The sequence below is a fragment of the Pteronotus mesoamericanus genome, unplaced genomic scaffold, assembly GCF_021234165.1.
Source record: "Pteronotus mesoamericanus isolate MK-2021 breed Mesoamerican mustached bat unplaced genomic scaffold, CSHL_Meso_final contig_121, whole genome shotgun sequence".
NCBI classification, from domain to species: Eukaryota; Metazoa; Chordata; class Mammalia; order Chiroptera; family Mormoopidae; genus Pteronotus; species Pteronotus mesoamericanus.
The window spans coordinates 5,038,495-5,065,024 of NW_026555046.1; the positions used below are offsets into that span (position 1 = coordinate 5,038,495).

Sequence of the window (26,530 nt, forward strand, 5' to 3'; positions counted from 1 at the left end):
GACCGATAACAGCTGGGGAAATTGAAGCAGTAATCAAGAAACTCCCAGCACACAAAAGCCCAGGGCCAGATGGTTTCACAGGAGAATTTTACAAAACATTTAAGGAAGAGCTAACCCCTGTCCTTCTCAGACTATTCCAAAAAATCCAAGAGGAGGCAAGACTCCCAGGCTCTTTCTATGAGGCCAGCATCACCCTAATCCCAAAACCAGATAAAGACCCTACAATGAAAGAAAACTATAGGTCAATTTCGCTGATGAACACAGATGCTAAAATCCTCAACAAAATATTGGCAAACCGCATCCAGCAATACATTCAGAAGATTATCCACCATGATCAAGTGGGATTCATCCCAGGCATGCAGGGATGGTTCAATATACGCAAGTCAATAATCATAATACATCACATAAACAAAAGAAAAGACAAAAACCACATGATCATCTCCATAGACGCAGAAAAAGCATTCGATAAGGTCCAACACCCATTTATGATCAAAACACTCAGCAAAATGGGAATAAATGGGGCATTCCACAATGTAATAAAGGCCATATATGAAAAACCTACAGCCAATATCATTCTCAACGGGCAAAAACTGAACGCTTTCCCACTAAGATCGGGAACACGACAAGGATGTCCGCTCTCACCGCTTCTTTTCAACATCGTATTGGAAGTCCTAGCCACAGTGGTCAGACAAGAGAAAGAGATAAAAGGCATCCAAATCAGAAAGGAGGAAGTAAAGCTATCATTGTTCGCAGATGACATGATAGTGTACATAGAGAACCCTGTAGACTCTACCAAAAAACTCCTCAACCTAATAAGTGAATTTGGCAAAACAGCAGGATACAAAGTCAACATTCAGAAATCAAAGGCATTTTTGTACACCAGCAATGCAATAGAAGAAGAAGAAATCAGAAAAAAAATACCATTCAATATAGCAAGAAGAAAAATAAAGTACCTAGGCATAAATTTAACCAAAGATGTAAAAGACCTGTACGCAGAAAACTATACAACATTGAAAAAAGAAATTAAGGAAGACACAAATAAATGGAAGCATATACCGTGCTCATGGATTGGAAGAATTAATATCATCAAAATGTCCATACTACCCAAAGCAATTTATAGATTCAACGCAATCCCTACTAAGATACCAATGACATATTTCACAGAAATAGAACAGACATTTCAAAAATTTATATGGAACCAGAAACGACCCCGAATAGCCTCAGCAATTTTGAGAAAGAAAAACAAAGTAGGAGGGATCACAATACCGGATATCCAACTCTACTACAAAGCCATTATACTCAAACTAATCTGGTACAGGCACAAGAACAGACCCATAGACCAGTGGAACAGAATAGAAAGTCCAGAAATAAGCCCAGGTCTATATCAGCATCTAATATTTGACCTAAGAGGCAGAAGCATAAACTGGAGCAATAATAGCCTCTTCAACAAATGGTGTTGGGAGAGCTGGATGGCTACATACAAAAAAATGAAATTGGATCATCAGCTGACACCATACACAAAAATAAACTCAAGATGGATAAAAGACTAAATATAAGTCGCAACACCATCAAAGTCCTAGAGGAGAACATTGGCAGGAAACTCTCAGATATCCCATGCAGCAATTTTTTCACTGATATGTCTCCTAAAGCAAGGGACATAAAGGAAAAAATAAACAAGTGGGACCTCATCAAAATAAGAAACTTCTGCATGGCAAAAGAAAACATCAGCAAAATGAAAAGGGAGCCACTGTATGGGAAAATATATTCGTTAATGATACATCAGATAGAGGTCTGATCTCCAAGATATATAAAGAACTCATTTGACTCCACTCCAAGAAGACAAATGATCCAATCCAAAAATGGGCAAAGGACCTGGGCAGATTCTTTTCCAAGGAGGAGATACAGAGGGCCCAGAGGCATTTGAAAGGATGCTCAGCATCACTAGCCATCAGGGAAATGCAGATCAAAACCACCATGAGGTACCACCTCACACTGGTCAGAATGGCCATCATAAACAGATCAACAAACAACAGGTGCTGGCCAGGCTGTGGAGAAAAGGGAACCCTAGTCCACTGTTGGTAGGAATGCAGACTGGTGCAGCCACTGTGGAAAGCAGTGTGGAATTTCCTCAAAAAGCTGAAAATGGAACTGCCTTTTGATCCAGTGATTCCCCTGCGGGGACTATACCCTAAGAACACCAAAACACCAATACAAAAGAACCTATGCACCCCAATGTTCATAGCAGCACAATTTACAATAGCCAAGTGTTGGAAGCAACCTCAATGCCCATCAGTAGACGATTGCATCAAAAAGTTATGGTACATATACACAATGGAATACTACGCAGCAGAAAGAAAAAAAGAACTAAACTTCGCGACAGCATGGATGGAACTGGAGAGCATCATGCTAAGCGAAATAAGCCAGGGTGCGAAAGACAAATACTGTATGATCTCACCTATAAACGGAACCTAACCAACAATACAAAGATGCAAGGAAAATAAGATCAGCAACACTGAAAGGAAAAGAAATCAACAGAGACAAGAGGGAAGGGGGGTGGGGAAAAGGAAGGGAAGAGGCAAGTCAAGGAACATATAGCAAGGACTCATGGACAAAACCAAAGGGGAAGAGCTGAGGGAGGGAAGAAGGGAGGGGGCAAGGGAAAGTGGTGGGGAGGAGACAGAGACAAATGTATTTGAAAAAAATAAATTAAAATAAAATTTTAAAAAAATAAAAAAATTAAAAAGATCTTGTCAAGGAATAGTTAGGGAAATGGGAAAATGGAAATAACATCTATTAAATAAAAATGTGGTCATCAGATTAAAATCTTTATACACATGAAAAAAAAAGAAAGGAACTTCATCTACCTGTAAAACATACAAAAAACCCATAGATAACATCACGCTTAAAAGCAAATGACTGAAAGCTTTCCTCCTAAGATCAGGAACAAGCAAAGGATGTCCATCCACTCTTACCACTGCTATTTAAAATTGTCCTGGGAGCTCTAATAGGCCAATCAGGAAAGAAAAAAACAGCTACTCAGATTGGGAAGGAAGAAGCAAAACTATCTCTGTTCGTAGATGACATGATCTTGTATATATAAAACCCTAAAGAATACACACACACACACACACACACACACACACACACACAACTATTAGGACTAACAAATACATTCAGCAAGGATGCAAGATGTGAGATCAATACACAAAATAAAATGTAAAATATCAATGATTCATGTTTCTATCACCAAATAATTACTAGCAACTAAAAATATTATATTGCTCTTTTAATGTCAATCTCAATCTGACTATAGAGAATAAAAATTCAGAATTTACTTTAGCTTTTTAAAACCTATCTATGATATTTGGTTGAAGAATGTTTCCTGGTATACACAATTCTAGAAAATGTGCAAGAAAAACTACATTTGTTAATATAGCCAAAAAGATTAAATGATGAGAATTGGAAAAGATTTTGAAGCAACAAAAGATCTTGTTAGACTCACTAAAGAATATTAATCTCCTTAAGTTTTAATTCTTCTCTATTGGGTTTTCTTCAGAGTACTTTATAGCAGCTGCAATCAGTTCAAAATATTGCATAGTGATGCTCATACAAACTAGAAAATAATGACTAAATTTTCACTTACTTATTTTGTATTTTTACTTTGGTCCAGTCTCCCAGAGATTTTAAACAACATTAAGCACTTCACAGTATTGGTGTGGACTGTCTCCTTTTTCAGTTTCATGAGAATTAACAAAAAAGTGGTAATTTATTCCAACAATATTGAGCACGTTTCTTTATAGGTAATAAAAACCAAGTATACAAAGAATTGAATATTATTCTATGTTGCAGAACAGGACTATATTTATTAATTTTCTGAAGACTTGAACACAGATCTTGCCTATTCTAAAATCTGTAAGGCCTAAAGTGGGCCAAGAGTAAGCCTAAGCTAATAGATCCTGCTAAGTTCTAGTGTGTACCCCAATAAACTAACCTATTCATTCAATCACATCAATGGTCATTTATCATTCTCTGAGAATCTATAGGCTCGCACATCTTCTTTTGTTGTTTAAATTCTTTCAAAAATTTACACTGGGCTCACGTTACAAGTAAAGGTTTGGTTAAAAAAATAAGACCTAGTTTTTCTGTAAAACATATAATTTATCACCCAATTCCCTTCCAATATATGTATTGGAAGGGAATACATATGTATATGTATATATGTATATATTTTGTTCTTCATTCACAATTTGATTCTAATTAGTCAGTGGCAAGCAAAGTCAAGTTATTAATTTAAGAACCAGGGCATAATAATTGAATTACAGTATTATTCTCAACATGGTAAAGGCAAATTGTTTAAAGACATACTTTTTAAAAACAATTTCCCTAATGCTGTAAGCCTATACCATGGAAACTTTGGCTCTCTGGATGAAAACACTTCACCAACTTTTTCCTCAGTTCCCCTTTTTACAATGAAAATTCAAAAGAGATAAATTCAGTAAGGAAAAAAACACTGGCCAATGGAAGAAATCATCTGCAATATAAAATAACATGCTACCAGGCAGTTCTATAGCTCTTTTGTAAATCTTGCTATCTTTCTGAAGGGACTAGACCAACAGTGCAGGAATTGACTGGGGTGGGGGGGGGGGTTGGGGGGAGATGCGTGGAGGGGGGCAAAGGGGGAAAAATTGAGACAACTGTAATAGAATAAACATGATTTTTAAAAAATAATTAATTAAAAAATATTGATTAACTGCATAGTACACTGTACCATTGTTTTCCACTTCTCACTGCCCTCCCTTTAGGATGATAGCATCCTTCTGGCCACCAGGTGACTTGCAGTACTGCTTCTCCCCACCCTACCAATATCATGCTTGGCCTTATGACTTGTTAGGCCAATGAAATGGGAGCCATGAGACATCTGCCCCATCCAGCAAGAGCTCCTCTTTTCCCTTCACCAAAGAAAAGGTGTACTCTGTCATCCTGGGTCCTAGAATGAAAAAGACACTAGGGCACAGCTGATCTTCAACTACCATGTAATGTGAACAAGAACTACACTTTGAAACTATGCCTCTGAGATCCGTGGGCTATTTATCACCACAGCATCGCCAGACAAACTGTAATTCTAACATTTAACCCCCTTTGTCACTTTAATTCACCTGGCAGATGTCATAAATAACTGAGGAAGTTGATTTCACAATTCAGTATGAAAGAAATATGTAATGACTCATATCCAGGTTTGCCAGAATCAAGCGATTTGACGTAAATCTTATCCTATTTCTGCATCAGCAATTAATGCAATGATGACAGAAGGGTATCAAGACAACAGAAAGCACTCAAATCTGAAATCTACAGAAACAACCAATCCACGACTTAGGTTCACTGTACTATGACCACAGTGGGCTGTCATCTCACTGGAGAATATGGGGTCACTCTAAGTCCGGAAACTGAGGAGCTAGCATATGGGTATGGATCAAAGTAGAGATAGGAGGTCAAGGGATAGACATTCCTCTGAAATATTAGAAAGATATCCATTTGTTACTGACAGAAAAGAATTATTAGAAATTTTGTCATTTGAGATTCCTCCTATGTTCACCTAAACTGAACAATTTAATAATTGTTGCACCAATTTTCAAGTTCTGTTTTAATTGAGTTTTAATTAAAATGCATACAAAAATGTTTTAAAATATTTCTTAGCATCTACAATGCATAGCACTCTTTATATCAGCACTGAGGAGGATCATGAAGTCATAAGAATGAATCCTTGTGCACAATGATATTAGACTATCCTCCAAACACATCAGCCATAGTCATTAATTAAACACAAAACCAGACCTCAAAAAAAAATACCAATTAAAAAAAAAGATACAAACTGTTTTAAGCAACACAATGGATATAGCAATCGAATATAATTGTTAATCAAAAAAGAAGAAAAAATTAAGTAACCACAGAATGAAAATATAATGAGAATTATAATAAAGTTACCATATTCTGAGGCCCTACTATAGGCCAGGCTATTTATGTGCAGTTCTTTTAGTCTTCACATCAAATCGATGGCAAAGGCATTACTACTTCCATTTTATACTTGAGGAAGTTGAGGCTCTGAGAGGTTAAGTTACCTGTTTAAGGTAAAATACCTAGTAAATCACAGTCAGAATTTGAGCCCACTGCATGCTGGCTCCAAACCCCTTTCCTTTCCCATTATCAAATGGTGTCTTTCTGGAATTCAGCCAAGTGGGTTTTTTAAACCTACCTTAGAATCTGTCTTATTCTCAAGAATTTTTAAAGATGACATTTAAAGTTATTCTTGTCATGTGTTTCAATATGTCACAATTCCTTAAGCCAAGAATTTATTAATTTTACTTCACCCAAATGTCACGTAACATAAATTAAGCTCATGTACTTATTCCTATCAAAGCAACACTTTTTTATAAAGTCAGTCATATAGCTAGAAGAGAGTCTCTCGCTATGCAAAAACTAAAATGAGAAAAGAAACTCAAGATAATCTACATGAAAAAGAATCATCTTAACATAATTATTTCAGATTACTTTCACAGGCAGTTTTACTGATTTTATTGCTGCACCATTATTATTATTATTATTAATAATAAAGTTACATTTAGGTGTTATAGTAGATTTGACCAGCTATAGTAAATAGTTGTTACCATTTTCTTCACTCATAATACTTGTCAAGTTAGTGGTTTTATGAGTATACAAATAATTAAGAGAAGATATATAGACAGTGTATATATGTACATTTTATACATTTTAAATACTGACAAAATAATCAGTACCTAAATGACAATGAATTACAGATAATCCTTGTCCAAAATACAGAATAATTTAAACACTACATATTATTCATTCTGAGTTAAAAAGTCCAAGTAACCCTCAAGATTTATTTTTTCCATACATACCTCACTGAACCTGCTGAAGACCACATGTGTATGTATGTATACATGTACATGTATGTATTTATGTATATGTGCATGTATATTATCATAAATATTCTGAGGTTGGAAGAGACCTCAGAACTCATGCCCCACAATTCTGTCATGGCATGGAGAAATACTTCTCATAGGATGGTGGCCACATGTAAGGACTCTGGAGCCAAACTGCCTGGGTAAAACCCCAGCTAGGCACATACTAGCTGTGTGTCTTTGAGTAAGTTACAATACTATGCACCTTTGTTTCTTTCTCCATAAAATGTGGACTAACATAAACTACATGAGAGATTATGCTGATTAAATGAGATATGGTATAGGTAAAGGGTTCGCTACACTTCCTTACATCCAAGAAACAATGAGAAGCCCTTAGGCCAGATGGGCTAAGTGCCCTTCTAAGGAGTTATGCCATTCAACATCAGAACGCCCTGGGGCACCTCTCAGTCTTGCGTGTCTGAAATTGTTTTTTAAAAATCCATTTAACAGTCCACAATTAGAAAAGTCCACTAGTTTTTCCTGGCTCTGTAGCCTCATTGAATTACTTCTAATTCAAAACTACTTCTATAAACAGTATAATTAAATTATGGGTGGTATGACAAATTTATGCTAAAAGTGGCTTATGCAGACTTTTCATTCATTAGTCACTGATTCAACACTTACCATTGACATTTCAGAGACTAATATTTGAGGCTATCCTCTTTTCTGTGGTCCCATTCTCTAAAACTTCCATTTCTCACAGGTGGTTTTTAAAAGTCTCCACAACCCAACTTCTCCACATCTATAACCATCTACATGCTCTTCCTCTTACTATGGGCCTTGCCTACCTACTCCCTTCTCTGAGACCTTCCTCCATTAGTTGCTCACATTTCCCCTAAAAAATAAGAGCATTCATAGTCTCCTCTCTCCTGCTTCCCATTCATTCTTTCACCCCACCTGCCGACTCCACAGACCACCTCAACCTTCCCAAGTTAGGTAACTGCTCTGAAGCAGCTGACGATGAATTCCACTCTCTCCTGGTCTCCACCCTCCCTGGCCATTTCTTTTTGAACTGCTTTCTAAACTGCTTTCCCTCCCATTGCCCTTCCAGTGTCCTCAGCCTACTTCTCATTCTCTCACTCTTCCTGGAAAATATTGTCCAATTTCACAGCTGTCACCAGCACCTGTATGTTGGTAACTCCCAAAGCTTTATTTCTGTCCTACCCTTCTTTCTAAACATCATTATCACCCAGCAAACTTTCTGCAGGCAATTTCACTTGGATGGCCCACAGGCACTTTAAAGGCAACATATTTAAATCCAAACACTTTATCTTTTCCTACTCAGCTTGCTCCTCCTCCTATATTTCCTATTTCATCACACAAGCGTCTTTGGTCCCTCATCCTCCCTCATCCTCCCCATCTGGTCAATCAGTAAGTTCTACCACTGCCTTCCCCTAAACACCTCTCTAATCCCTCTCCCCCTCTCCATCCTCACTGGCCTGGGCTAAGCATCATCACTCCCTGCCTGACCTCCTGATCCCCCAGCCACCAGGTTCATCCATATAAAACACCATCTAGAAATAATAAAATGCAAATGTGACCGGTGTGTTCCCCTGCTCACAACCCTGAATAGCAGGCCATCACCTACTGGAAAATGTTCAAGCTCCTTGGAATGCCATGCAGAGCCTCCCAAGGCCTAGTCCCTGGGCCTCCACTCCTCCAACTCATCTTCTGTCACTTCCTACCTTTAATGCTCCAGACCTGCAATTTACCCATGTCACTGCTATTGTTCACAACATGCATTTTTTTTCAACAATATGCCTTTGTTGACATTTTTGCACCTACCACACCGCTCCCGCTCCCAGCCTAACTCCAATTCACCCTTTAAAATTCAAAATAGACGTTACTTTCTCCAGGAATGCTTCCCTAAACTCCACAATCGGTACAGTACTCACCCTTTTGTGTACTCATTAGAATTCACTATTAGAGCACGTAAAAACTCTACAGAGGTTATTTGAAATAATCTGTTCTAGGCTAAAGTATAAACACATCAAGAACGAAAAAGGTGATCTATTCACTTCTGTGTCTAGCTCAATTAATGGTTGTTTATCTCAATCCAGAAACCTATAAATCCAGATGAAGAAAGTTACAAAGACCAGTTCAAAGCACTGATACTGTCTTACATTACTGTATATAATATTTTAAGACTTTAAAACATTACTTTTGTCCTGCTGAGGATAAGAGTAAGAAAAAGAATAGAAATTAATTTATGTAACTAATTATCTACCTAAATATTAAAAACTAAAATACTGTCATTTTAGACTATAAATATTTAATTTTCACACTCAGAACCTGTTAGCCTTGGAGTTGTAATTCAAGTTGAAGGGGAGGAGGGGAAAGAAGGGTAGCTAGGTATTAGGTAAGGTCCACCAGCTTTCCCACAGAAGACTTTTCTCAGGTGTTCTGTGCACACTAAAAGATTAAACTCTAATTATTCAAAGACAAACACTCTAAAGAACAGTCACCTAAAAGGTGTAGTTCTCAGAAGAGGCCATGCATATTCTGGGGAAGGATCTGTCTTCAATGAAAGAAACACAAATAGCAGAATCCATGTAGCACCAGCTGAGTGGCCCTCTCCTGTGCATGGACGTGCCTCTGAGAAAGACTCAGCAGGCTCTGCACACATCTGTCCTGAGCTCTGAATATCTCTCAATGGGAGATGATCAGTGGTGCTCAGGCACAGCATGGACTTTGTCTGCATCACCCACCTGAGCCCTGACAACAAAGGCCAGGCTAAAGTCTTCCCCTAGACACTTAACGCTGCTAGAAGTACAACTGGTATTCCACTGTAAAATAGTAAACCATTTGATTTTACATTGAAAAGAGAAGTCTATGACATATGGATGTTACTTGGAGTAGTATGGTCTTCCCATTACTGCTGACGCTGAAGTCTGTAACAGTGTATGTATTTTGCTCAGAGGGTCTCTAACGCTACACCTCCCAACAGACGAATCCACCATGGCTATAGACTAAGAGAGGGGTTGAGCAGGAGACTTCAGAATGTAGAGGGACTGAACATTCTGGATCCTAAGCCTCTATGTCAGTAAACTGCAGTCCATGCTCAGTAAAGATACCCACCTCTTAGTCTGAGGTAAAGTCCTCAACCTCCAATGGCACTTTCCACCTCAGCATTTCTGAGAAAGGACACCAACAGACTACCTGCCATGGAATATGGTTGGCATGAAAGGGAGCAAACAGGGCCATGCTGACTTCCTGTCTTCTCAGTCAAGGCCCAAAGCCTGAATAATGTAACCAAAGTGCAGAATGTAACTGACCATCATCAGTTGCGTTTTTTTTTTTTTTCCATAAAGAACAAAAAGAGTTTTTCCTTAAGACCTATCTGAGCAAACCACTGACTCTGAGAGTCCTTTTTTCCCCCAAGAGTTGTCTAAATCACCTGACTACTCTATTCTTTGTACCATACATTGTTGGCCAATAAAGTGTTTTCTCCAATGTGAAGAAAATGCATGAATTTGATGACACTAGTACAAACCAAAGCAACAACCAAATATTTGTTTTCCTCACTATGGGCCTAACCTGTCTCCGCACTGAAGGCAACAGTCTTGAAGGAAAAGTTAAATCAGTGGTCATAAATAACACTGCATATCACAAGAAATGGCTAAATACAATTAGATAACATAATGCATTAAGATGTATAAGGCAATATTATGACAACTGGAAGCACAAATGAAAAGTACTTCCCCAAACAATGGGATAAAAACTATTGCAAGTGCTTCTTCTGTAGGTTCACATGTAGTCCCAAGGATGCAAGATTCATACTGGATGCTCCTATGCCCGAAAAGTCAGATAATCTTTTCAAATCTGAAAGAGCCGCAGTTGCTTAAACCAAATCTGGCTTTCTCTTAATAGCAATAGTCTTCTCTGCCATCTCGGAGAACAGAAATATGTGTGTGATGTGGTGTGATGCACACACCCAAACCCTCATTAAGAAGAGAAAGTAAATAAACTTCCCGCCAATCTCACAGCACTTTTCAAAGCCAATTGTGCTATATTTACTCACATAATCAGTCCTGTCTGCACATATTTCTTCTAATGAAATAAGACTGGAAATTAAACATGAAAACTGCAGCTCAGTCTGACCATCTGATGGACTCACGGCACTGTGGTAAGGGCGGAGGGAGAGGGTGACTGGCAGTCCTGGGATAGAGGGTCCCCACCTGGGGTGTCCGACACTTGCCATTGGTTCCACCTGAAGCTGAACTGTAATTGCTCCTAGGACACTAGGAAAGTTACAATTTGCATCTATGGCCAGAGGGTAGTGCAGTAATTCTGCAAAAGACTGCCCCCCGCCACATACACACCAATGCCACCTCCACCACCCCCTGTTCCCTCCCAAAGAGAGAATAGCAGGGAGACAATGCAGACATTTGGTCTGAGTCCTGGGCACCTACAGGAGCTACTGTGAGATTCCTGACACAACCAGAAGTGTCTGGAAGACAATCTAGTTATTCAGCATTCTCTCATGATTCAGAAGGACACAGTCTTTGAAGGACTGACAAGAACTGTAAAGCTGTAAAAAATGATTAGCCTATTTATTACAAACTTTGTTTAAGTTTTTGTGTTTATTCCCCACTGTATCCACACTAGGATACAATTAACCACCCCCTCACTCATCAGAAATATCAGAAAGATGCGCAAAAATAAAATAATTGCTACATCTAAATGTAACCTCCTGGCATTATGGAGTTGTAATGTTATTACACAAAGCCTCCCCAACATAAAGAGGGAAAAATGAAGTATTTTGAAAGAGCTTCTGTTCAAAGATATTTTTATCCCTTTAGTTCTTGCTACTCAAAGTTAGGTCTGTGGACCAGCAGTAGTGCCTGAGAGCGGCTTAGAAATGCAGAATTAGAGTCCCACCCTAGACCTATTAAGTCAAAATCAATACTTTATCGAGATCCCTAAGTCATCTGTATGCACAATGTCTAGGAAGTACTGACCTGGGTGATAGTTAATAAAGAGAATATACTGACCTATATTCTCAAAACAGTTTTCCAAGCCTTGGGTCTTTTCTTTCACGTGATATATTTGATAGAAAAACAAATATATTTTTTAAATTTAAAAACAAAGCCATGTTATTTCCCAGAACTGGTGATGATCCACTAGACGCAGGGGTGTCCAACCTGCGGCCCACAGGCCACATGAGGCTCAGGATGGCTGTGAGTGAGGCCCAACAGAAAATCATAAATTCAATTAAAACATTTTGAGATTTTTTTTTGTCATTACGTGTTACAATGTATTTAATGTGTGGCCCAAGACAACTCTTCTTCTTCCAATGTGGCCCAGAGATGCCAAAAGGTAGGACACCACTGCAAAGCCTTTTTCTATCTAAACTGCCAGGTTACTAATTAATGTTTCAATGAGCACTGACAGAAAATTTGTTCTGTCACTTCATAACTCAAGTAAACAATATAGGTATGACAAGAGAGGATTTGTGAAAACCAATTTCCTGTCCATATAAAAGGAAAAAAAAAATTTCAGAATCAAGTTAAGCAACATAGCTCTAAACTGAATTTCTATGTTAGCATGGTCTCCAAATTATAGACATTTTGTTTACCTCAGCCAACAATGAACTGCTTGGAAGAAATTATGTGAAGGAGTTTAAGTACCTTCTGCCTTTCTTCACATGTGAGTGGAGAAATTACAAAAGAGAAAAGACACGAGTACAATACATACGATTAATGACTTCCACACTCTTTGATTCCTCAACCCTATGATTGGAATGATCACAGAATGTTGAAGGTAGAAGGACTGTCAGAGATAACGTACTGCTGCTGATCCACTTACCCAGGAATCTCTTTCCAGAAAGTACCTGGCAAGGCGTCTACAGCCTCCTAGAAACAGCTAATTGTTACCTCTAAAACAGAGGGTGTTACATGGCTGTTAGATACTGTCACACCTACTGATCTTCCTCCTACCCTTGAGCAACCCTGAACAACTCTAGTCTTCCTTCCCAACTCCTTCAAACACTCTGAGGGCCCCTCTCATGTCCTCAGGTGTTAATTTCCAGAGACTCAGCCTACTTCAGTTTTTTGGGTGGTGTGGTATCCTCCTACCCTGGTGTAACTATGTATTTTGTTTCTATAGAAACTAAATTATGATTAGCCTCATATAATTTAATGAGACCCACGGTGCCAAATGAATTCATTTGATGTAATGGGTAGTAATTCAATACATTCTCAGTGAAACATCAAAGATTATGTAATGGTTAATGTATCTACACATGTTAGTAGTACAACCATAAGCAAGGGCATATTTGTCTGCTAGGGTATGATGTACAACTAAGAAAACTACCAATCTCTACTTTATAAATGTCCCAGGGTCCCATCACCAGAGACAGAACTCTGCACCAGATGGATGACCTAGCCCAATGTGGCCTTTCTGTATCCCTCCTTGTTTATGATGAAGAGGCGTTTTTAAGGAAGCAAAGGGTATCAAAGAACTACATTTGGCATTCACAAAGCAATTGACACTTTTATTACTTAACATCACAACCTTATGAGGTAGGCCAGTATAAGTGCTGTCATTTTGTAAGTGATTAAACCAAGACTGAGAATAGGAAATGAGAAAAATCGTGAGCTGCCCAGGGCCAAACAGAAAGCAAGGTTGGAGCCAGCTGAATTCAGAAACCTCAATTAAATTCCCAGACAAAAGGGAACAGGCAACAGTGAATATAAGTTTTATGGATTTCACTTTGAAATAAAACAAGAAAACATTATGTTACTATTAAATGATATTAAAATCGTCTTTTATGGCCTTGATTTTGCCACCAAGGTTTTATTCCCAAAATAAAGAAAATTCAAACATGAAAACTTATTCCATGTTACAAATTCCATTTACACACACACAAAAATCTTTCATTCCATTTTAAGAGGTTTTTTTTTCCCCTTAATTTGACTGTTACTTTAATCAATATTATGGGAAAGGGTCTCAGTTCAAGTCACTAAACCTAAAGTGTGACTGAGTATACCCACTCTGGTTCAGAGGGACATTCTGCCAAAATAGATTCTTAGCATTTTATAACCCTCCCACATTTTCACAAGGGAGAATCTGGAATACAGGAAGGAATCATTTCCCCCGACACAACATTCATCCTTAGCGTCATCAAAAGGCATTTGGTTAAAAACCCATCTGCACATCCAGCGCGCATCCTCCCTGTTACCCTGGTGGCCCCCAGTTGAACTCAAGTCCTCTATGCCCTGAATTAACCAGTCTCCCCACCTGGCTTGCTCCAAAACGCACCACCTAGGGCACTGGGTAGATGAAGCAATCAGCTCCTTGACCCTAGCACTTCACCACTTCCCATCCACCTATCCTTGTCTCCTTCACACTGGCACCAGCCCCTTCAAGGCAGCAGCCCACAGGCCCTAGGCCCGGAAGTCACTCTTCTTGGAAATATACAGGGGTGAGCAAAAGTAGATTAACAACTGTGAGCATGCAAAACAAAGTTTATTCTCTTATTACATATTTTTCCATATGAACACTGTGAACTATTAGATTTTTGCCCAACCCCTGTATTCACCCCACACCTACTGAGACCCTTTCCTACCTCTGGGGCACTCTGGGGCTCTCGGCCAATGAGCGTGCCACAGCCAAGCATGCAGCCATTTCTAGCCAATGAGATTGAGTGCCACCAACTTCACTGCTCTAACCCAGCAATTTTCAATCTGTGTGCCTCAAGAATTTTACTGTTTAGTCAGGGGCACTGATCTCTTTTCCCTTAGATTGTCAAATAAAAAAAAAATGACAACAGCCAACAAAACAACAGTCAGCCAGTTTGAAAAAATCAAAATTATACCTATCTTTTGTCAGATCAGCAAAAATACATTTTTTGGTGTGCCACAGAATTTTAGCAATTATCTTGTATATCATGAGATGAAAATGGTTAAAAATTGCTGCTCTATTCCATTTGGAAGCAAGAGTGTGGAGTTTGCAGAAGGTACATGGGGACTAACAATGGATACCCAGAAGGATGTCCAACCCCCAAAGCAGAAGCCAATGGTATTTACCTGTGGAGAAAATGATATAAAATCCAGAGATCCAATCAGATGCAGAGAATGTGGATACAGAATAATGTACAAGAAAAGGACAAAAGATTGGCAGTTTTTGATGCTCGATGAAACATGGAATTCAGAGAAATATCTTTGTTCGCATTTGGATTTGCTGTTAATGTTGTATAGCTTTTGAGTAGTGTACTTATCTTTATGAATACAACTATATACATATGACTTCATTTTAAAAACCATATTGTATTTAAGTGTCTATTAATAGTTTATATAAGGAAATTATTTTTTGTTCAATTACATTATTTGTAATTTAATTTTATTGTATATGTCATCTGATACAATGAAGGTTAAAAGTGCTTCCCCAACCACACCTTTAATCAAAACCTGGAATCAACGGGGCCCTTGTCAAAAATAACGTTTTATATTCTCAACTGTTAAAATAAATGCTGCTCTAGATCAATCACTGTAGAACTAAGACCCAGGCTCAGCCCACCTGAGTGAAGGAGGTGGTCCCATCACTGTGCACCTCAACTTCTGCTCTTCGTGTCCTGGTGAATCGCTTTGACATCTAAAGACTGACAAAAGGAATGATGTAGGCCTTAAAAAATGTTTGTTGTGCTGCAGCTGGATTAAAGAGTCAATGCACCTGAGGTTCAAGGTCAGTGGTTGGGGACAGTTTTTAGACACTAGAAGGGTCAGGGAAGCTCATCTAAGGAGGTCTAGAGGAAGCCATGGACTGAGCATGTCCACTGGCAGCTGATCTGAGAGAAACAAGAGTGTTAGTAGGCACTACAGGGAGCATGATGTGGAGACTAAGTTGCTAGAGCTCTGCTTCGCCCCCCAGCCCCAACAGAGAACAGTCCATCTCCATCCTGCTTCAGGTTGATAATTTTATCTTCACCAAAAAAGCTCCACACTTCATTCCCCCCTTATTTCTAGTCATAGTCTTCCCTCCCAGTGGACATTTCAACCTTTTATTTTCTCCTTCTAAACTTTTTCTTCTCCAGGATCCATGTCAAATGCCACTTAACCATGAAGGTCTTACTCTCTCAAGGGGACGTGCCCTCATCCCCCTCAAACAGGCAGTGTCAGCTTTTGCTTATTCTCCTGCAAGCTCCCAGCAAACTTCCTTTTGCATCCATACAGTGGGGATTTTTTATATTGTTTTGTTTTGTTTTTTGAAACCCATGAATGGGGAAAAAAAAATTAAGGAAAAAGAAGAAATTGTCAAAGTGCATCATACATTGTACAAATAAGTATAACTTCATGACATTTTTGTTTCAGTGATGTGCATGTGTATTCATGAATATAATGGGTTGCGATGCTAAACGTATTTGTTACTGTGAGTCATGGTCTAAAACATTTGAAAGCCATTGCTCTACAGTATCTATCCTATTCCTAATACTCTATGGATGTTTATTGAAGAAATTAATGAGTATGAAATATCCATTAATTACAACTTCAAAGGTTCAAATTTGAAAGAATATAAGGTATAATGCCTATCTGAACAAAAGTAAGTGAATTCTGGCCTATGTAAAGCTGTTGGGGGGAGGGGTAGTAAAGAGGAATCTAAGTATTTACTATTGTATTTTGATAGACTTTCTCCCCAATAACTAAAATGTGTTCATATTTAAGAAAGATTAAATCCAATTTGACTAAGTTCACCTTAGAAAACTTTTCTCATTCACTAAAAACAACTCATGATTACTAAGTTCTGCATCTCTAAAACACTTGGTATAGGTAATGCCACAATTCATGAAAGGATTTTCAGATATACCATGAAAGCCTTTGTTCAAGTTCTTTCTTTGCCCAAGATGCCTCTATGTCCTGTCAATACCCCCACCCCCACCATATGTAAAAATTCCATTCATCTTCCAAGGCTTAGTTCAAAGGCCACCTTTTCCTTAGAAGCCTTAAAAAAAAAAAAAACAAAACTCAATTTTTCCTCTTTCTCTCCTCCACGACCCACCCCAGTCCTAAGTGTGGTCTTTTTTCTGAATAAAAAATGTTGAAAACTTCCTTTTTCATCCTCCTCATTCCCCTACTAGAAAATAACATACCAACCCATGGTTTACTCATCTTTGTATTCCTACAGTAACCAGCACAAAGTCTTGTACTTAAAAGATGATCAATAAATATTTGTTAAGTGAGTAAAAGCAGCAGTTAGCCTTTTAAAAGGGTTGGTCATTATTTTAAAGGCCCTGAGGAACAGCTTATATGCCCAGCAGCTGATCAAAAGCTAGTGGAGAGCAGAAGGAATGGAGTGAGAGGCTGTGAAGAAGCACTGTTCCTCTGGGTATCTACCCCTGTAAGCTGACTGAATCCCAAAAATCTTCACGTATTCAACTCTACAGATGAAGAGTTGTGGAGCAGGTGCAGAATGAGTGTTTTCCTGTGTTCCAAGTTATACACTCTTGCTTCAAATCAGAAATGGGAAATGGAATGAGAGGTGGAAATTTCTTTTCAACTTTAAGGTTTGGCTGAAATGAAAAGTTGAAGCAGTTATCTGGAGGTCAAAAATCTCCCTTGAAAAATAAGTGTAGGCGCTTCTGAGTTGGGGTTGGGGAGAGAGTGTGTAAGGAGGCAGAAGAGATGGTTCTTGAATTATCAACTAATTGTCTATATTGATTATATTCAACAGTACAGAGCTTTTCTCTTCACATTGTCTATACAGTCATCTGGGGACACTTTCTGTGATGACTAGATTAAGCTAGGTCAGGTTCAAACCTACAGTCATAACTAATAAACTACAATACATTTTATTAGAAAACAATGCTCACTGATTTAAAAAAATGTTAGGGATTAAAATACGATTCTTTTTTCCACTAACCTATACTTCCCCCTACCCTCTACAAATAAAAGTGTTTGTCAAAGATAAATTAAAGAAAGAAGTTTACAGTTGTCTTTATTTTAATATTATGTTTATTTTAAATATATATGTATTAATATAAATATACTTATATTAAATTTCTATATATTTTAAATATATATAAGTGAATTCATATAAGGTAGAAATAATTTCCTAAACTGTAGTATTTTGTTTTCAAATTTTTAGTTTTAGATCAATATCATTCAGGGCTCTGACTTTTTCTTTCATATTTTAACAAAACCTTATTTTCCAATCCATCAAACCTTTGTTTTGTGATTAATTTCAGAGCCGCCATCACAAACTGAGAGACATCTGCAGGACTACAGAAAATGCACCAGATTTGGAAATCTGAAAACTGAGCTTTGGAATTAATGCCTGGTTTGAATACAGGTCCTCCAGTTCTACTAGATGCATGACCTTGGGCAAATTACCTGAGTTTTCCCACCCTCAATTTCTCAATCTGTAAAATGGGAATAATTATACTACTTGCTTCCCAAGGTTGTTGTGAGGATTAAATAAGCTAAAAACATGAGTTGTTTTTTTTTTTTTATCCTTACCCAAGGACATGTTCTCATTGCTTTTAGAGAGAGAGGAAAAGAGAGATTGATGTGAGAAAGAAGCATCAACTGGTTACCTCCTATATGAGCCCCCAACCAAGGATGGAGGATCGAACCTGCAACCTAGGTATATGTCCTGACTGTGAATCAAACCTGCAATCCTTCGGGTATGGGACAACACTCTAACCAACTGAGCCACACTGGCCGGGCAAACATGTGGTGTATTTAGAAGAGTTAAAACATGTAATATATTTAGAACAGTATCTGCTAAATGGTAAGTGTTCACTAAATGTCCATTTGTTTTATAGTCTCAGAAAAGTCACTTTACAGTTCAAAACCACTACTTACTTGTTTATAAAATGGGACTACTACCACTTGCCACCTCTAGGATTGTTAACGAGATCCAAATAAGAAAAAAATGTATAGGAAAGCATCTGACATGCAAAAAGTACACAAATGTTAGTTACTTTGGATCACCTGTAAGTTTAAAAGCGATCAGTAAAGTTAAAGAGTTATAAGCTTAAAAGTCAACCACAAAATTGAGTTAGAAAATACCATCCAAAAATTCATCTATGACTGAGAAAACGTCTATATTAAAATACATACTCAAGCAGTTTGGTTTATCTTTATCAGAAATAGATAAGCGTTAGTAAAATGTAAAATTCTACATCTGTAAACACTCCCTCAGTCAAACTAAACTGTCCCATATTGAAAGCAAGACAGTCAGCATGCTTTCATAAGCCAAAAATAAGTTGACAGATTAATTAAAACCTGATTTCATGGGTAGCAACTTTTAAAAAATGATTAATTTTTTTTCACTTTTAAAAGAATAAGTATATTGTGGCTAATGTAAGTTTCAAGTCAACTCAACAGACATTTATTGTATAACTGTGCTCCAGGTAACATATGGGAAGGAAGGATGCAAAGGGAAATAGGCTCAAGGCCCTGTGCTGGAAAAGCCCACAGGTTATGGCTGATAATTTCAAAACATTACTCATAAAAATCATTAGAGGGCTTTAATTTGAGTCAGCAGGCAGACAAACAGCATGAAAATATGCCAAAACAATAAGTTAGTTCTTCTCTTTGACTGAAAACCTCTCTTTTAAAAGCAAAAGTCATTTTCAAAGCACAGTTGCTACCTAGAAACCTTTTGAATTTGTGCTAGAAACCAACATTCCTAAATGTAAATCTGTAAAATAATAGGTATCTGTAAATGAAAGGCTGAAATATCCCCGGGAGCAACAACACAGTAATTAGCAACTTTTATAGAGTAATAACATGTTTCATATTCTTTCTACACTGGCTCTTTGAAGTTCCCAATTTTCCACAGTGTAACATATAAAAGTTTTATTACATTAGGGCCCATCCTCATGTATTTTATAAGAAACGGCTCCATAATGCGCTAGTTTTGTGTCAACTTTGTAACACCTGGGTTTAGAAAAAGTCGCTACAAACCTAAATCACTGAAAATATACATACATCCACATATCATCTCGACAATCTATGATTTATAAATCATAAAGCAGTTTAGTTTTAAAACTGTACTTTGCATATTCATGTGCACACCACTTGGAGTAGAAGACATGTGAACTCTTTACAGAATTAATCCCCCCAGCAAAAGAAAAAGCTCAGCTCCACAGTAAGCGATTACCAGAGACAGAACAGAGTGCAGTTAATATGCTTGTTTCAGCTGATGTTCATTCCCGTAAATATTAAACAGAACACAACTTCCTCCAGGAATAATATGCAGGCAGTAATTTTACCACCTGAACAGGGCCGGTTGGAAACACTTAGGCGATGGGGGCGGGGGGAGGTCCGGGCGGGGTGGGGGATGTTGAAGCAGCCAATGAAATTTTTTAAATACCCGCAACCGGAATTAAACTGCTTCTAGCAGCTCCTCAATGTGAGAACCCGGGCACCGAAGCCGGAGGGCTCCCAGGCCGCCAGCGCCCCGGGCTTTGAGCCGCCAACCGGGCAGAAAGGGCTGCGTGAGGCGGGTGGGTGGAGTGGGTAAGATGAAGAGGACGACTGTGCAGAGGTGTGCAGAAAGGGCCCAAAGGAATTAACCTCGAGGAAATGAGTGTCCCTGGGCCAAGGCCTCTGGAATTCCCACACGGTGAAACACTCGCCCCCTGCCCTGGTGCTCACTTCCATCTCGGCTGGTAGTGGGTGGGAGGGGCAGAAAGGACGCAGCTGCCAAGACCCGGCGCCGACAGGCAGTGGCTAGAGCATCCTCTGAGGGCACTACGCTGAAGCCCCAACTCCAGGGGGTCCGCTGGTGAAAACCAGAGGCTCTCGGAGAAGAGGGAAGGGGTTCACGAGAGGGAAGGGAGAAGAGAGGGGGTAGGGGATTGAAGGGTGGGTTCGGACACTAGTGACACGTTCTAGAAATCGGTTCTTTTTTTTCTTTCCATGGCTGCGCTCTGCCCCTGGCTCCCCAGATCACCGGCCCCTGGGCTGGGGCGAGCAGCACGGGAGAGAGGAGACTGGAAAGGGGGCAAGAAGACAAGCAGGCGGCCGCGCATCCACCCGGTGAGGCAGGAAGAAGCGGGCGCAGCGGGCGCAGCGGGCGCCCGGACCCACCCCACCCCCACGGCGCAGCGCCTGGCCCAGGTGAGGCTCTGGCCGAACCCTCGTAGCTCCTGCCCGCCCTGGCGGCCCGCGCAGGGACTCACCACAGTGACTCGAGGTCCCATTCCTGGAGCAGAGCTAAGTCGAAGCTGTCCATGGTGGGAGGTGTCGGTGTCAGTGCTGCCGCCGCCGCCGAGGCTCGGGCCGCCCGCGCGCTGCAACGAAAAACGGCGCTCAAGGTGCATCCCAGCCGCGCCGGGGTTGCTGCCGCCGCCCGCCCCCCTCGCCACCCCCCACCTTGGTCGGGCTCCCCGCGCCCCCGCCCCCGGCGCGGGCCGGCTGGGCAGCAGCAGCCACACTCACCCGCTCGCCGGCTCCCGCGCAGGCACACTCGGGAGAGCCGCTAGCTCGCCGCGCCGCCGCCGCGCCTGCCCCTCCTCCTCCCCGCCCCACCGCGGCCCGGCCCGCTGCCCCCACCGCCGCGCTCCGCGCAGCCTGCCGCCTCTTTCTCCTCAGGGAGGCGCGTGTGCGCGGGCGAGGCCGAGGCGCGCGCACCCGGAGCCCCGCGCCGCGCCTGCCCGCGCGCCCCTGCGCTCCCCGCGCCGCCCCTTGGGGTCCCGCGGCACCCGCAGGCCGCGCTGCTCTGCTCCCGGCACCCCTGGCGCCCGCCGGACCCTCGGACCCTCTGGGACGCCTGGGGCGGCCCTGCGAGAGGGGCGGAAGGCCAGGCGGTGGCGCCGGGCGGGGGATGCTGAGCGGGCCGCCTGGCGCACCTCCTGCCGCCCGCCCCGGCCCGCCCGCTCCTCCTGGTCTGCAAGCTCTTGTTTTGGGCCCAGGATCCACTTTGACCCTGCCGGGCTCTCCCGCTGCGGGGAGCCTGCAGACCTAGAGTCGGTGCCGGGGAATTCCGGACCGCCCCAGGCCCGTGAGAGTTAACTGTGCCGCCTCCAGCAGCGCCGTAAACAAACCGTTTAAAATATCTGGAGTCAGTTAAGTTGAGGGAAATTAAGGAGAAGCGTGAGGATAGCTCTCCTGGCGGGACCCGCAGTTTGGCCTGCAGTGGGGGTCCCACCATCCACCAGCTGGCTCGTCCCAGGAAACCAAGCTCCCCTCTTTTTATTTCTTTCAGGGAAGGGGGCAGGCCTCTGGGTGTAGACTGCAAACTTCCTGCCCCATCTCCAATCTGGAGAGTGTCGTCTGTCAGCTGGAAGGGTAATAGAGTGCCATTGTGGCTCTCAAGTCCCTATTATTGCTTCCTTTATTTTAAATGACATTTTCCCCTCCCTGACTTTTATGGATATGCTGAGAATCCCACGTCTAGATGTGTTTCTCCTAAACCGGGAACCCTACTCCATCCCCCACCTTCCTTGTCCTCTTGGCCACAGCTCTGGGAGCCTCACTCAGGACTCCAGAGATTTCCTGGAGAGAGCAGTACAGAGCAATGTAGTTAGGTCCCACCACTTGCCTCAAACTCCCACTCCCCACCATGGAGAGGCCTTTCTGGTACTCTCCCCTTTGTTCTTTCTCAGTGAGAAGAACCACTGACTGGGGTCCCTGGAAATATAGACCCTTGGGTAGAAGACACAGGATCCCTCCAGGGTCAAGCCTGAGAGTCACCCACTCCCCTCCGTGACCCCTGAATGAGGATTAACAAATGAAGTCTGGCGAACGTGCAGAGGAAGAAAAGACCAATGAGAATTCCTTCCCATTTGGAGTTGTATGACAAAATGTTCACTCCCCCAACTCTGAAGTAGTCCTTCCTTTATTGGCATCTATAATTAATGTGCAAAATGTAAAACAAATTAAGGCAGAGTGAGTGTCCACATAGTTTGAGAAAATTAAATTGTTATTTTACAGGCTGACAATTCTGATCCCTAAAAGCCTCCCTCATTAGTTGAAGGTAAGTACCAAGGCTACAAGAGAACAAAGAGACTCTGAATACAGTAGAAAGTACAGGTGAGAAGGACTGTTGTCCCAAATCCCAATCCACAGTGTATTTGAAGAGAAGAAAAAAGTCTGTTTTCATAATATCTCCTCAGCATACGTGTTTGCTAGAAATGTTTGCTCTGGCAAAAGTGAGATGCCTGAGCCATCCAGACAGCATTCCCAGGAACAAAGGATCGGCGGCGGGTGGAGAAGAGGAGGGAACAGCCCCTCTCTGGAAGAACTGCAAGTTCCACAGCCTAGACCAGGAATGCATCCTGTCCCTGTGCTGGGGGCTGCAGCCGGGAAGCTTCCAGAAAGCAGACCTCCCACCCCTCACAGAGATCTGGCTCTCCTTCCCTTCCCACCACATCTGTTTATACAAAGGAGGGCTGCTGAAGGACAAACAGAACCATGTTTACTGGGAGTCCCATCCAGAGCTTGAAGCTCAAGATACAGATTTGCCTTCACTGTAGAGACTGAAGATAAATACATGGTCCCAGAAAAGAGAAAGAGAAAGCACTAGAGTATATGGAGCTAGTGGAGCAGTTTACTTCAAAGGGAGATTTATATTTGAATTTAAACACAGTGCTTTATGTTAATGCATGAGTGTACTTGAACCTAAAGCAAGTTCACCATGGGTATTTACATTTTTTTTAATCAGAAATAGCTCCTATTTTCTGTTTGGGCCCTCTAGCCTGGGTTAAATTACATTAATACTTTTATTTCCATTGTATATTTTTGTGTAGGATGTTCAGTTGGAGAATAGGACCTTTTGAAAACCCAAATAATAGTTGTAGGTACCATTTTTATGAAGGTGTCATGGAAATAAATCTAAATGAGTAGTATTTACAAGTAAAATGTAGAATAGTTAATAAGAGCCTTAATGGGGAGACTTTTTTTTATTATTATTAGTCTTGTTTATTAAGATGTTCCCATTATTCTCTAGCCCCTATGTACCTGTACCAAAACAAGTGTTTAGTTTAGTTGTCAAATTTGAAATCCTTAATACAAAGCAAAAAAGAGCTTAGACTTTCTGGAATTAGAATGCCAGACCTAAAAGGGAAGCAAATTCTGTCAAGGAATATTAAAAATAAAAACTGGTGTTTCCTATAAAGTCGACCTTGAGACTTACTTAAGGGACTTTTCTCCTGAGATAGATCCAGCAGTTCCACAGACACTGAATGAAACTACATAGTTCCTGTGGAGGAGGCATTTCAGTGAGGGGAGCTGCTGGTTTCCTAGCCAGGTCTGTTTGTTTGAGCAAAATCTATGCAGAAAGGAACTAAGGAATGAATCCTGCTCATTCTGGGGAAAGCTTACAAGTGTACTTAGCAAGGGCCCCACTCATAGCCCCCAAACCCAGAATGGGAAGCTTCCTAAGTAGGCCCAGAAGCAAATCTGTGGCATCCAACTAAGGTCTCCCTTTGGCTATGAATGGAGAGAAGAAAGACCTTATATGGTTTTATTAATTCCTTATTCCGAAGACATGGCTGCAACTCAGAGGTAGCCTTTGTGACCAGGTAGGAATTTTCCTTTTATAATCTCTCCATTCTCCTAGAAAACGATGCTTGGCTGAAAGCCAGCTGTGCAGGTGGCCTTGATGGAAGGTGATGGGAGCCTCTGCTCCATCTTCCCCTGCAGGGTTTGTCACTACACCTTATTTCCTATTGCAGCCAGGCTGCAGACCCACAGGCAGGCTATTTCTCCTTCCATGGGCTTCTTAGGTGTTTGTGACTGTATCTAAGGATTGCAGAATAAGCCCTCTAGGCTTTCTGCTTGCAAATTACATGCTAACATGTCAAGCCCAGGATGGCTTGTGTTTTAATCCACCTAGGAGTTCTAGTGTCTTTAGGTCTTTGCCTCACCACTGGGATCGAGGTGCCGTTCTGTTTCTATTTTTTTCATCATTCACCAGGTCCCGAGCAGATGGTGTGGCTGTGCTGGCTGTCATCACTCCTCCTATGTTTCCATGGAAACATGGGGCATAGGGACCATCTCTGCCTTGGGCTCTCCGACAGTATCCTCTGGCAGAGAACTTCAGCACTCTGGGCTCCTCCCCCTTGTCTGCCCACGTCCTGGAGAGTTTAAGAATGTTCTTGGCCCTGGAAGTCAGGGTCATTTCAGAGATCATTTACCCATACTTCCCACAAATGGCTGTGAAATGGCCTGAAAAGGAAGGGAAAGGGATAGGGGGCCAGCACCCCCATCACATGGCTGAGGGCCATTTGCAGTAGTGGCTTATTTGGACTATTTGCCCCTCAGCCAGCTTCCATAATGGCTGATTATTGCACAGATGTCAAAAGAAATGCTTCTAAGGTTGCATCTGCATCTAAATATCAACAGATATTTAATGAGTGGGGTGTGTTACTTGTGTTTTACACTTTACTAACATTCTACCCCCTACAATGCATTTCTTTTTATTTGTTTTTACAAAACTAGGTTTTCCCAAGGAATGTACCTTCCTCAAAGTTTCTAACATCCTCCTGCCTATATAATTCACTTATATAGCCACCAAGGCATTAATTAGATTCAGAAGTCCATGGGAACTGCAGAGCTGGGCAAGGTCAGAGGCCAGGCAGGGCAGAAAAAAGAGCAAATAAAATGACTCTTGGGAGAGGGTAAAAAAGTGGAGGGAAATTTTTCCATGCCATTCAAGTAGCAGACAAGACAAAGATAATTTCAAAATATTATCAACTACCATTACACTGTTGAGAGGATTAAACTATTGTCCAATTAAAGAGTTGTTGTTTTTTTTTTTTTAAGTTGATCTGGTAGAAGGATTCCATGTACTATGTCTTTGGAGGTAGTTGTTCCTTATACCGCTAGTACAAAAGACTAGTGTATGAAGTTCACCACATTTTTTTAAAAGCTCAATAAACAAAGCAGGCACATGTACTGAAGATGAAAATTCAGGCTGCAAAGACATAGGCTATTCATGAAAGTGAATAGAAAAGTATTTCCTATCACTGACCATGTATTTTGTGTCATGCTGACTTACTTGCAGGATAATCCCATTATTTGTGATGTGAAAAGATTCCCTAGTTGTATTAACAAGAACCAAACCTCTGATTTAAAACTTAATTACCCCTACTGGCTCTTTGTTGTGCTTCTTCAAGATGTGTGCTGGCCATCTGCAAGATTCAAGGACTCTGAACTATTGCAAATAGGAGATTACAAATCATAATGATAGCAAACATTCCTATGTTATGAGGTACTGGGTACTGTTCTAACCATCAACTCCACTTATTCTTCCTGAAGCCATATGAGAAATGTTACCATTGTTCTTATATTACAAGTGAGTAAACTAAGGAACAGATAAGTGTCACCAACCAAAGCATGGCAGATTAGGGAGAAGCCACAATGCCATACCACCTCCCGTGATTTTTGCTCAATTATCTATAGCACTGGATCAAGAAACAGAAGGCAGAATCTACCTCATTGTGAGCTTGAGACAAACATGGTATCAGTCATGCCTGGTTGCCTACCCAATATTCATCCACCATTACTAAAAAAACCTAAGTTTGGTTTGGGGAAGTAATGAGCTCAGCTGAAATAACTATGTTTCCCAGTTTCTATTATATAACTTCAGTTCAACAAGAAGTG

The 26,530-nt window shown here is 40.9% G+C and overlaps 1 protein-coding gene and 1 pseudogene across 1 annotated transcript in view; one reads left to right on the forward strand and one right to left on the reverse strand.

The window, feature by feature from the left end:
• The window catches only part of AFF3 (ALF transcription elongation factor 3), a 539,761-nt gene extending 518,340 nt beyond the window's left edge, over nucleotides 1–21,421 (reverse strand). The window contains exons 1-2 of the mRNA XM_054586382.1: nucleotides 21,365–21,421; nucleotides 21,106–21,216 (exon numbers count right to left, since the gene is read on the reverse strand). Of these exons, the coding sequence (XP_054442357.1) occupies nucleotides 21,106–21,158 (53 nt within the window). The 5' untranslated portion in view covers nucleotides 21,159–21,216; nucleotides 21,365–21,421. The remainder of the gene's footprint in view (nucleotides 1–21,105; nucleotides 21,217–21,364) is intronic.
• Nucleotides 14,955–15,118, forward strand: LOC129080893 (DNA-directed RNA polymerases I, II, and III subunit RPABC4-like; annotated as a pseudogene).
• Nucleotides 21,422–26,530: the final 5,109 nt, after the last annotated feature.